We start from the raw sequence: 12,574 nt of genomic DNA on the forward strand, positions 1-12,574 counted from the left end.
TCAGGCAAACGTCTGACAAAACCAAACTGCAGCTTCAGGTTAAGCCTCGTGGTTTAAAATGCGGTTTAAACAGGAAGAAGACGGGCAGGATGAGGCCTGGGGGTGGGGGCCACCCTCACTCGGCTCCCTCCTCAGACGCACAGATGTGCGGACACACTGGCTTTCGGGAAGGTTTCTTGTGGCCTCTGTACAGCCCGCTTCAGACAAAGTGCCGAGCTGGAGCTGGAGCCGGAGCGGCGCAGGGACTGAGGCCACGGCCGAGGGCAGGCCTGGCCACGCACAGCTTCCTGCATTTCCATTCAGAGCCGCAGCTCGGAGGAAGCCGCCTAGAAGTGGAGAGAACATTCCCACAGGACCGAACTGGCTGAGAAAGGGGCCGAAGGAAGGGGTTGTGACGGATTCCTCTGGGCCCGGGGTCAGGAGTGAGGCCTCTGCCCCTCAGGAAGCCGCCGACCAGTTCACACCAGGCTCTCCAGGAGCAGCCTGGCTCCTGAACTAGTCTGCAACCCAGAGAGGCAAGTGGGGAAAGGGGTTCCTGGGAGCAGACCCCCAGAGAGGGGCCATGCCTTCTCCGAACCCCCTCGTCCCCCCAGCTCCAGCGTGGGCTCGGGCAGGCTGGGCTGAGGCACGCGCGGGGCTCCTGGGACGCAGTGGCCTGGGACAAGGGGGCCCTGGGACCGGGAGTTACTCCGTCCCAAGCCAGGTGCCCCTGGGATGACTCGAGACGTTCTGAGAGGGGCGAAAGAGAGACTCGTGTTCAGAATCATTTGTTCTCAGATAAAAAGCAGATTTATAAACCCACGCAATCCTCTAGTGACATTTCAGCAGGAAAAGGTGGTTCTCTGGACGCAGACGGGACAGAGGCTCACTTGATCTGGAGACCCGCTCGCTCTGCCCGGGGGAACTGCCCCTCCTTCCATCCGATTGCCGAGCTCAGTGTGGGTTTTAGGAAAAGTAGTTCACAGTCCTGTGCGTGGGGGGAGGAAGTTCATAAATACCTACGGCGGCCCGAGGGCTGCTGGGTGGCGCAGCCGGCGCCTGAGCTCAGGGGCCTGGGGAGGCCCCTGCCTGCGGGGACTCGATCCTTGGGAAGAGCGGCGGCTCGGGTCCCAGCTTGGCCCCCCGGGGAGGCGGTGCCCGTGACCGTGCCCCTTCACGTGACCCATCCGGCACCACCCTCCAACGGAGACACGAAATAAACACGCCTCAGGTCTGGGTATTTTCCCTGCTTCCAAATTTGTAGATTCCCAGGAAATGATTTTTTGCAGCCTCCTTTTAATCCGGTTTCTCAAGCCCTTTATCCATCAGTATCAATCCTGTGAGCTGTAAAAGAGGCAAAGGCAAGGTCTAAACGCGCTGTCTAAAGGCACCTGTTTCAGCGTTCCCGCAGAGGCTCAGTGGAAGCGAACCCGACTAGGATCCACGAGGACGCAGGGTCGATCCCTGGCCTTGCTCAGTGGGTTAAGGATCCAGAATTGCTGTGGCTGTGGTGTAGGCTGGCAGCTACAGCTCCGATTCAACCCCTAGCCTGGGAACCCCCATATGCAGAGGGTGTGGCCCTGAAAGACAAAAAAACAAATGAACAAAAAACAACACCCAACAACTAAAAGGCAACTGTTTCCACGCCTTCTTTCCACTTAGGAGGTTCGGCCACTGCCAGATGGCTGAGCCAGAGTCACCTTGGTTCCCGAACACAGGACAGCAGCTGAGTCTGCCTCTACCAGGCACCCAAGCTGCAGTTTCCAAGCAGAGAGCTCCCACCCTCAGGGCATTGCCTCCTGGCTCAGAGCAAGTTGGGAGCCCAAGCCCACGGCTCCGGGCCCCCCGGGGGAAGCTGGCTGTCTCCCACCCCGAAGGCCCTGGAGCCGCCAGGGGCAGCTACTCACACTGCTTTGGTATCCTGAGCGCCTCGCTGTCCAGCGCCATCACCTGATGCAGGACGCCTCGGAACTGGTAGAGCACTTTCAGGTTCTTCTCTTCCCCCACACACGGGTCATAGAACCCAGGCAGCCCCGCCTGTAAGAGACAGATGCGCACTGGGGACGGAAAGCCCGCAGCGCTGCCGTCTGCTGCCACCTGGAGGTGCAGCAGGGAAGGGCCCGGACTTGCCCTCAGGAGCTCCCTGCAAAGCGCGCCCGCTTGGGGGCTAGAGGAAAACAAAGGAGCATTTCAGAAAGGTGCCTAGAGTCCTAGGCTTCCCTCTCAAAACTGGCCCCTTGGGGGTAGTTCCCTTGTGGCTCAGTGGCTTAAGGACCTTGCACCATCACTGCAGTGGCTTGGGTTGCTGCTGTGGGTGCAGGTTTGATCCCTGGCCTGGCCATTTCCATGGGCGTTGCTAAAAACAAAACCAAACCAAACCGGGCCCCTTCTGCCACACTATCCGCAGCTCCATCGTCACCGAAGCCCCACTAAGGGGGAGGAAGCTGGAGCCTGCTCAGGGAACCCGAAGTTCTTTGGCCCAAGCTCCTCTGCACTTTATTTTCTGGCTGTGACGTGCAGCGGTCTGATGTGGGATCTTGGTTCCCAGAAGAGGTTTTGAACTTGGGCCACAGCAGTGAAAGCCCCAGCCCAGCAGGGACCGCCCCTCCCCCGCACTTCAATTCTCCTCCGTCTCTCCCTGCTGGGCTCCAGGGGTCTCAACCGTCTGGGGAGTCGAGGGGAGCAGGCTGAGCCCCGCGCAGGCAGCGAGCAGGTTCTGTCTGCAGCGGGCGCCGCACCTTGGAGGCCTCGGTGAGGATGAGCTTGGAGTCCCTGACCAGGCACTGCAGGGGCACGGTCACGTCGATGGCCTTGACCCTCTCGTGCCTCTTGCTCCTGTCGCTGACGAACTTGCCGTACCAGGCGTTGACAATGATGAGCCCTGCAGACAGGCGTGGTCAGGGCGGGGGCCCCTGGCATCCCCCACCCCAGAGAGGCCCTGCCATCCACCTCACCCATTCTGGACTCTTCGGCCTCGATTATTCTTCGGACCGATTCCTGCATCAGTCGGACCTGCGAAGGGCGAGGACAGTGCCATCAGGGCCTCTCGGGGCTCCGCCTTTGGTCAGAGCCGTGGCCAAGAGCCCGCGTCCCCACCTGCCAGGAACCCTGCCGAGACCCCAGCCATTGGGGATCTCCGGTCACGTCACAACTCACTCGGGGGGGAAGAGGGGACAGTACCCGCTGCTTTTACTCAAGGACCCTGTTTCGACTTTGGAGGGTGACGGTACCTGCTCCCGGGACAGGGATCACTGGGCCCAGGACGCAGCCAAGGCAATGAAAAGACCAAATGACCCGTGAACTCTGGGGAAGAGCCCGAGCCCCGAGGCCCTGGTTTAAGCAGCGGGGACAGGAAAAGAGGGGCTCACGCTGTGGTCCAGGCTGCAGGACAGGCAGGACTGCCCAACTCCCGGAGCCCAGCGGCCGCGGCACTCACCGCAGCTTCTGCCTCCTGTTTCTTCTGCAGAATGTCGGTGGCTGTGCTTTCCCTCTGCTTTTCCAGCTCCCTAATTCGAGAGAAACACAGGGCACACGTGAGCGCGTTGCCAGCAGGGAGCAACAGAGCCCCGCGCTGGACCCGCGCCCAGCAAACAGCCTGTGATCCTATTGCGCTCCTAGTTCCAGAACTTTAGGCAACATTTCCAAGATGATCCCAAGCAAATCTTCCCGTCACAGGCCCGGGCAGCTTTCCTGCTGTCCCCAGACGGCGCTTTTCCACCGCCTCGGCAGGAAAGCCACTGCCATGGGAAGTCTCGGGAAAAGGGAGGTTGGGCAGGTGATGGTCCCGGGAGGTGCCGTGACCTGGGGAGACTGCAGACGCCTTGGGCAGGGACAGCGCACAGCACCCTGGAGATGGAGACGCACTTTGCTTACAGTGGAGCCCGGGGACCTGGGACAGCAGGCCCTGTCCCGTCAGACCTGACCCAGCACGTTCTCTGCTCCAAGCCCTGAGCCTCCTGGGAAATCTGAGCCCCAGTGAGTCAAAGGCTGGAGGGGCCAGGCGGAGATTCAGTCCTCTCTCCCAGACTCTAAGCTCAGTGGTTTCCTAATGAGACCATTATGAAGTCACGGACCTAAACCACCTCTCAGATTTGATGTTAGGCTGGGTCATCTCTAAGAAGCTGCAAAAGAAAATCGTCCCTCCACGTGCCTTCTGAGATCTTGTTAAGGCGTGTGCCTTGTATGTAGGAGCTCAGAACCAATCCTCTTGAATTCAAAAAAGAAATGGGGAGAGCGGGAAAGAGGAAAACTGTTGATTGGTCATGGTTTACAGGCCTGACGATTCTGTAAACGAACTCTAATTCTTCCTGCAAGGAGGCAATGTGGGTTGACAGTAGTACTGTGACACTAGCTAATATATACTGAGGGCTTACTATGGACTGGTCACCATGGTAAGCACTTTATATGTATTAATTATTTTGGAAATTCCTGGGCCAGGGGCTGAATCTGAGCCGTAGCTATGGCAGCAATGCCGGATCCTAAACCCACTGCACCAGGCCAGGGATGGAACCCATGCCCTTGCAGTGACCCAAGCAGGTGTACTTGGAATCCTAACCCACTGAGCCACTGTGGGAACTCCTAATTTAATCTTCCTAATAACCCTTGCAGGTAGGTTCTATTATCTCCATTTTTTTTTTTTTTTTCCCTGCCGTGCCTACAGCATGCAGAAGTTCCCAGGCCAGGGCCTGACCCCGAGCCACAGCAGCGAAAACACAGGACCCTGAACCTGATGAACCACCAGGGAAACCCTCATCTCCATTTTAGACAGCAAGCCAAGGCTCAAGGCTGTTCCGCAGTGTCCCCGTGACACGGAGCACTCACTTCTCCTTCTGGGCCCTGAGGTAGGGTTTGATGACCAGGCGGTGCATTGCGAAGTAGAGCACGAGCGGCCCCACGGTGGCATAGAACACGGCGCTGGGGAGCAGCTGGTCCGTCAGGTGAATCGGGAAGAAGTAGGTCTGACTGGCCCTGTTTAACCTGCAGATCAGAGAGAAACACCCCAATGGGTCAGGGGTGCAGCAAGGGATGGGTCTCGGTCAGGAGGAGACCCTCTCCATACGGGATGCCAGCTGCCCTGTGTGTTTCCCCGTCCACCCCCCTCGGCGGTTCCCTGTCCCAAAGCTTAGCTGAGGGATCTGATGTAAGTGACAGAAGAGAGGTCTCACTACCTGCTGACCGCAAACAACAGACCAGTGTAAACACAGCCCTCTTCCAGGTGTTCTGGACAGAGTCAGCTCTCAGCCCTGATTCGTCTGTGTAAACGAAGCGTGTGAAGATTCCCAAAATCAGCAAATCAAGGAGGTTCTGGGCCAGGGATCAAACCTGAGCCAAACTACTGAGAATGCTGGATCCTTAACCTGCTGTGCCACCAGGGAACTCCTGCAATTATTATTTTTTTTCTTTTTCTTTTTAGGGCCACACCTGCAGCACATGGAAGTTCCTGGGCCAGGGGTTGAATCGGAACTATAGCTGTCAGCCTATGCCGCGGCTACACTGGATTTGAGCCACATCTTTGACCTACACCACAGCTTGCAGTAATGCTAGATCCTTAACCCACTGAGCAAGGCCTGGGGTTGAACCTGCATCCTCATGAAAACTATGTCGGGTTCTTAACATACTGACCCACAACGGGAACTCCATGCAATATATCTCTGAAAGTGAAATTAGAAAATTATTTGAGCTCACTGCTATGGAACAGGTTTGATCCCTGGCCTGGAAACTTCTGCATGCTGTGGGCATAGACAAAAAAAAAAAAAAAAAAAAAAAAAGAAAGAAAAAAAAAAAAAGAAAAAAAATTGAAGTGAACGATAATGACAGTGTATCCAAATTGTGGTATGGAGTAAATCAGTGTTTAAAGGGGCGTCTCTAGCCTTTAAGGTTTATATTAGAGAAGACGGGAAGGTCTCAAATCAATAACCTAAGGTTGGGCCCTACTAGTTTCCATGAGGATGTGCGTTCGATCCCTGGCCTTGCTCAGTGGGTTGGGGATCCAGTGTCACTGTGGCTGTGGTACAGGCTTGTAGCTACAGCTCTGATTGGACCCCTAGCCTGGGAACTTCCACATGCTGTTGGTGTGGCCCTAGAAAGACAAAAAAAAAAAAAAAAAAAAAAAAGAATCAATAAAACAGAAAACAGGTAAACACTATAGGAAATGATGAAGAGTGGAAAGCCTTCGCCAGACTAAGAAAGGTAGAAAGAACACAAATTAGCAACATTAGGAGTGGAGAGAGCATCTGAAGATACGGACGTTAAACGGACAAGGGGATGTTAAGAGCAAGTTCAGGCTTTTTTCTGGCTGGGCCTGTGGCTTGAAGAAGTTCCTGGGCCAGGGATTGAACCTCCGCCAAAGCAGTGACCTGGGCTGCTGCAGTGATAATGCTGGATCCTGAACCTGCTGAGCCACCAGAGAAATCCTACAGCAACTAAATGCTGACAAATCTGACACTTAAATGAAAAAGACAAATTCCTTGAAAAATACAAATTAACAAAGCTGACACAAGGTGAAACAGAGAGCGGGTATCCTCGAGTTCTCATCACAAGGAAAAAAAATTCCTTTTATTGGCGTAACACCTGCTCAGGAGCAGTGTTTACACCAGAGGCGCAACCTCTGAGGGCCGGGGTAAGGATGCAGGAAGCCTGACAGCCTGACAGCTCTGTGCTGGTCCCCAGATCTCATGTGAGAGAAGAGGTGCTTGATGCCAGCTCTGGTCTTGGTCACCCACCCTGGCTCAGCTTCCTCTCACTCGTTCACCAAGTCCCTCTTAACGGCCGGGCTGCACTCGTAGTGACAGGAGTACAGAAGGGAGCTGACTGCATTAAAGAGCTTCTGATGAGGGCAGGGGGACATGGATGGCCTGTCAGCTGGCGGGGGTGCTGGGGGACAGGGAGAGGGACACCTGGGGAATGTGAGGGCCACTCTCTTTTTACGGGGCGATGAGAGATGGCTTTAGGAATTAGGGGATGTGTGGGCAGCGCCTGGGGGGAACTGGAGTTGGCAGTGTGGTCACCTGGGGACTGAGAGCCGGCAGGTGCCGAGTCCGAAGCAGGAGCAGCCTGGCTGGAGCGGAGGGAGGAGGGCACAGAGGACAGCGAAGGGCTGAAGCAGGGAGGTCCCGAGGACTCTGGCTTTTGCCTGAATTGAGGGGCACCAAGGGCTGTAAGCAGAGGCTGCCATGCACCGACTCCGATTGTATCAGCCTGACTGTGGAGGGCAGTGTCCCAAGGGTGAAGGACATCAGCCAAAAGGACACCAGAGCTCAGACACGAGTTGGTGGCCGCAGAGCTTCTGAGAAATGGCCGGATTCACGATATGCTTTCAGAGGAGCAGAGATAGCCGAGACACATTAAATTCAGAGGGTGGCGAAGGGCGATGCAGGCTAACGCCAGGGTTTTTGTCAGAACCAGTGGGGGACGGAGCTCCAGGCAGAGCAGGTTTTGTGGGGATGTGTGGCCGCGGGTGGGGGAGGACGGGGCTGAGATATGACACCTGAGATGCTGTGAGATCTGAGAGGACGGGAAAAGGAAGATGGGTAACGTGAGCTGGAAACCTGCGCGGAGGGCCAGGCCGGAGCTGGACACGTGAGCGTCATCAGAGCCGGACAGGATTTAAAGCCGGGAGGCTGGGTCGAGCCACCGGGGGTGTGTCTCAGCAGACAAGGACCGGGCCCTACATGTGGCCTCCACCTAGAAGCACCCAGCCAGCGAAGCCAGAGGCAAGCCGGCCGGCCACTGCAGTGGGGGACAGAGGGAAGGGTCTGGAAGGGGAAGCAGCGCTGCCTGCACTGATGCCCATGCTGCTGCACCTGTGACCCTGTGAACTGCTGCAACCGGTGCTGAGCCGTGTGCGAAGCTGGCACCAGGGCTGTTTGTCTGGGGCCATCGGGGAGGCAGAGAGAAGGAAGGGCCAGGCCAGTGGGGCTCATGCAAGTCCTTGGAGCACAGACTCAGACAGCACTGACTGAATGTCCGGCAGCTGGACCCTGGCCCACGACAGAGCGACTGTGTCCTTACGGACAGAATTACCAAGCAGAGTCTCTTCCTTAACGCAGGGGGAGCCCAGGAAGCCTATGAGGGGCCAGAAAGAGCTGAATTCAACATACTTGACTTTGAGAGAGACGCCCTGGGGGACTCCAACGCTGACCACTGCCCCTAAGACACTGTGCCTGGAGATCTTCCTCTCCGCTCCGTACTCCACCACCGTCCCGAAGAAGCCTGCCCTGCAGGAGCAGGCTGCAGTGAGCGAGCAGGGCCCCTCAGCTCCCCACCCCTCCCGGTCACCAGCAGCAAACTGTCACGGACAGAGCCCCTCCCCGCCCCCAAGATTCACGACCAACGCCCTCGGTCAAGGAAGAGAACCGTCCAGACAGCAGTGGTGCAGCTCTGCCACCAGCCCCCGTTCAAGGACAGGGCTGACAGGTCAGGGCCACGTGACCGACATGAGCAAGAACACGAGCAGGAGCCCCCCATCACCCGGGCCGGGACTCACTTGAGGGAGCCTTTGACTCGGGTCTGGTCGTCATCCTGGAACTTGTGCTGATAACTGATCAGTGCGAAGGAGTGAGGGATTCCGAGCTGGGGAGGCAGTGCAGGAGGGCAGCGGGGCTGAGGCGAGCGGGCCGCGCTGCACAGCCTCCCCGAGTGTGTGAAAACCCGGGAGCTTCCCCACAAACACCCAGGAAAAACAAACCCCTGCACACCGAGCCTGCGTCCTTTCAGGCAGCAGCTGCTGGCTGAGGTGCCCCCCGACCCCACCCGGCCCCTGCCCGCAGGACGGCCGTGGGCTCCCTGACCGACCAGGGCCTCTCCCACAAGAAATGGGGGAAAGCCCTTTGCTTTAGGACAGAAGGGACCCAGCTCCCCTGGGGGCCTGAGAACAACAGTATTTCAACGCCTGAGGGCGGGGGAGCAGAACCTGCCCCGAGGTCCCACGGGTGCTGGGACTTGGGGTGAGCGGGGGGAGGGCTGTCAAGGGCTCCCAGGGGTGGGGAGGGGCCATCCTCACTTGCAGCGCCACGGTGAAGTGGCTGGTTTTGGTGTCCCGTACGATGCTGGTGTTCATGGCTGACTGGATGCCCCAGCGCCACTGCAGGTAGCCCACGGTGTTCTTGTCCAGGTTCCGAGCCAGGACGGTGGTGAGGCCGGGCCGGATGCCGCGCGACGAGAACTGCAGAGCACAGTTCGTCGTCACGAAGCTGGGGGGACACAGAGAGAAATGGTCCTGGCTGACACCTGCTCTCGGCTGGGCTCGGCCCCTTCCTCTCCGCCACCCCCCATGCCTCCCTGGGCTGGCTCTCCAAAAGGCAGGCGGGGGCCCGAGCCCCCTCCATGGGGCCGTGTCCAGGTAATCCTGCCTCTGAGCTGCACTCCCCACCCCGTCCCACTCCAACTTCAGCTACAACCAGAGGCACCTGCTGTCTGTGCTCCTAAACCAGCAGGTCCAACCCTGCTGGAAGTCGGAACCACCTGCGAGGTTCCCAAGCCGGGTCGCCCTCTGCAAACACCTGGCTCATCCGAAGGTACCAAGTGCTGGCTCCGCTCCAGCCATTCTGACCTCCAGGCGGGAGGCAGAAGTGTGGAGTCAGAGTCTGACGTGGTCAAAGCTGCCCAGGTGAGGCTCACGTGCAGCCATGACTGAGAACTCCTAACCCAGGGCCCAGCCCAGCCCAACGAAGGCATGCTTCTGGGTGGAGGCCAGGCATCAGCACAGGCTGCACAGGACTGACGGAAGCCACGCCAAAGCCAGAGTGAACCAGTTCCCAGAAAGGCCTCTGAAGTTTGCTTCCAAGGGAGTCAGCCCCCTCTTCTGGTAAAGAAAGGGTATTTCATGTCCATGACAAAGGAATCTCGGTGCTTCACTCAGGAGTTAAAAGCAAACGGCTGGCCTGCAGTGACCAGGTCATTCTCCTTCCTAAGCTCTGGAGGCCCCGCTTTTGCCACTGAAATAACAGTACATGGGGTACCTCTGATGACAGTGGCCCCGGTACTCACATACCTCCCCCGGGCCAGACCAATCAGGACTCAACTCCGTGCTCTCTGCAGCCCCCCACTTCCCTGCGGACCACATTCCTCTGCTGAGCCCCCCCAGGGTCAGAGGGCAAACAGGGAGAGGAGATAAAAGTCACCCTGAGATGCTGCCCAGTGACATGTGAAAGAATCAAAATGCAGAGAATGAGACCGCTGTTTATTCAAAGTTATGTGATGTAGTATTTTTATGGAACGGGCCCGAGAGAGAGGGGCTCTGGGGAGATCAGCAAGATGGGCAGAGCCAGGGGAGAGGGGGGCTTCACACGGGCAGCCTGCCTGCGGGTTTCACACCTGCACCCCCCGCCCTTTTTTTTGCTTTATAGGGCCACACCAGCAGCATATGGAAGTCCCCAGGCTAGGGGTCCAATTGGAGCTGCAGCTGCCAGCCTACACCACAGCCACAGCAACACAGGATCCAAGTCGTGTCTGTGACCTACTCCACAGCTCACAGCAATGAGGCCAGGGATCGAACCCACGTCCTCATGGATACTAGTTGGGTTCAGTATCACTGAGCCATGATGGGAACTCTTCACCAGCTAACCTTCTGATCACTAGTTTGGATTGGTAACTGGGAACAGGGCCCCCTGGACAAGCAGACACTGTACATTAATAAGCTGGCATCCTTTTAATAAATCTGTACTCTCAAGTCTGATAAACTGGGTGCTTTGATGAAATGCAATTTCCAGACCTGCAAAAGCTGCTGACTGGCCACACCTATAGACCAGGTGGCCACTTGATGGACAGACACTTTGAGGCGCCACCACATGAAACTGTCCACGGGTTTTCCTCAATTGAGTGTCTTCTAAACATGTCTGATGTTCAGGATGACTGGAGCTGTCTGCTAAAACCACAGACGTGTTTTGTTTTTTTTTTTTTGTCTTTTTGCCTTTTCTAAGGCTGCTCCCATGGCATATGGAGATTCCCGGGCTAGGGGTCAAATCAGAGCTGTAGCCACTGGCCTACACCAGAGCCACAGCAACACAGGATCCGAGCTGCATCTGCCACCTACAACACAGCTCACAGCAACGCCGAATCCTTAACCCACTGAGCGAGGCCAGGGATCAAACTTGCAACCTCATGGTTCCTAGTCGGATTCGTTAACCACTGCGCCACAGCGGGAACTCCCCTCCTCTCTTTTAAACTACAGATTCCTCTAGGCCCCTCTCTCAGAGGACCTGAGAGAGGGCTGGTGTCAGGCAGGAGTCCATGCTTTCAGTCGGAAGCATGGAAGGTGACAACTGTAAGCAGACAAGGTAAAGAGAACGCTGACATGTTCCGGTTCAAAGCCTAAATCCTTGTCCTTTCCCAGACCACTGAGTCCAAGAGCAGAGGCCGAGGAGCCGTGTTCTAACTGCGCACGGGTGACCCTAGTGCTAGGGTGTCTCTTCTGCCTACTTCCGGGCCTCTGCTCGGCTGTGCTCCCTCCATGGGCTCCCAGAAGCCATGCCCTCTTTCTCTCCACACTTCTTACCTGTCTGTGGGACCGCCCTGCAAACCCGCTTTGACTCCAGGGCTGGAGGGCAGGCTGGGCCTCCCGGCAGAACCTGTCCGGCACACAGGCGCCCATCCAACCCGAAGTGACAGGCCCTCCTTTTCAAGCATCTGCTCCATTCCAGGACTCCTGCAGCTGTGTTCTATCCCCCAGGGGGAAGAGTTTTGACCTTCTACCCAATTCTTTTTTACATGAGCTCACACAGGTACCCCGAGTGGAAAGTAAGGACACTTCTGTGGTTCTAGAAGGGACAGTCCTAGGAGAGTGACGTCACTGCAAGAGCAGAGAAGAAGGCGAGCAGAGGCTGGTGGGGTTTAAAGCTCTGGCCTAACAGATCCATTTGATAACCAGACATGCTGCCTCCCTTCCTAAAGAAGCCCCCTTTCCCAACTTAAAACACATTCTCTGGGACAAAGAAATGACCCACAAGTCCACACACATTCCAGACCCTGAGCAACTGCCCTACGAAGGTGTGTTCCTCCAGTGCGTCACGGGCCTTTCGGCCCTTGGGGACCGAGCAGGGAAGGGGACTCACCCCAGGGACGAGGAAACTGAGGTCACGGCCAGGAGGCTGGCCCTGGGCTGAGACAAGCAGCAGGGTCCACCCCACCCCCAATCCAGAGCTTTTTCTTTTTTTGTCTTTTTGGTCTTGTTTTTGCCTCCAGTGTGGAGAGGCTTGATGCAGGATCTCAGTTCCCAAGACCAGCGACTGAGCCTGGGCCGTGAAGGCACCGAATCCTAACCACGGGACCACCAGGGAATGCCCCCTCAACCTGGTGCTCTTGCAACAAGCACGCCGCCTAGGCTCTGCGCTGGCACTGCTGGGTCTGCCCCGAGGGACCTTGCAGGACACACACAGTAAGTCCAGATGACCCTGACAAAAAGAACACAGGGTCTGGTCTCCTAAATCCACAAAGACCAGCAAAGAGCCTGGATCTCTTGATATTTACCATCTTGGTGTGAGATTACGGAACAGCTTCAGGCCAAATAAAGGTCCCTGCAGATCCCCAGCTCCGAATTCTAACTGTTCAAAAAAGAAAAAAGTATTAATGGTGTTTTATCTCACGGCAGCAGCCCAGG

General features: G+C 56.8%; 1 protein-coding gene across 4 annotated transcripts in view; it reads right to left on the minus strand.

Annotated features, from left to right (window-relative positions):
* Positions 1 to 766: 766 nt before the first annotated feature.
* Positions 767 to 12,574, minus strand: part of DNAJC11 (DnaJ heat shock protein family (Hsp40) member C11) — a 68,474-nt gene continuing 56,666 nt past the window's right edge. Inside the window, exons 7-16 of one of the 4 annotated variants that reach the window (XR_014807001.1) lie at positions 12,445 to 12,518; positions 8,981 to 9,170; positions 8,465 to 8,550; positions 6,255 to 8,195; positions 4,801 to 5,546; positions 3,416 to 3,485; positions 2,934 to 2,991; positions 2,718 to 2,860; positions 1,887 to 2,016; positions 767 to 1,323 (exon numbers count right to left, since the gene is read on the minus strand). Coding sequence is in view for 1 of the 4 variants with exons in the window: in XM_021095266.2 (XP_020950925.1) it covers positions 1,298 to 1,323; positions 1,887 to 2,016; positions 2,718 to 2,860; positions 2,934 to 2,991; positions 3,416 to 3,485; positions 4,801 to 4,956; positions 8,079 to 8,195; positions 8,465 to 8,550; positions 8,981 to 9,170; positions 12,445 to 12,518 (1,050 nt within the window). In the remaining 3 variants the exon portion in view is untranslated. Of the gene's footprint in view, positions 1,324 to 1,886; positions 2,017 to 2,717; positions 2,861 to 2,933; positions 2,992 to 3,415; positions 3,486 to 4,800; positions 5,547 to 6,027; positions 8,196 to 8,464; positions 8,551 to 8,980; positions 9,171 to 12,444; positions 12,519 to 12,574 lie in introns of those variants that run through there. The other 3 variants (XM_021095266.2, XR_014807002.1, XR_014807003.1) reach the window with 3 other exon arrangements.

Source organism: Sus scrofa, chromosome 6, assembly GCF_054392235.1.
Source record: "Sus scrofa isolate SSC_HxYL_T2T_F1_AM1 chromosome 6, Sscrofa_HxYL_maternal_Yorkshire_Landrace_v2.0, whole genome shotgun sequence".
In the NCBI taxonomy this organism is placed as follows: Eukaryota; Metazoa; Chordata; class Mammalia; order Artiodactyla; family Suidae; genus Sus; species Sus scrofa.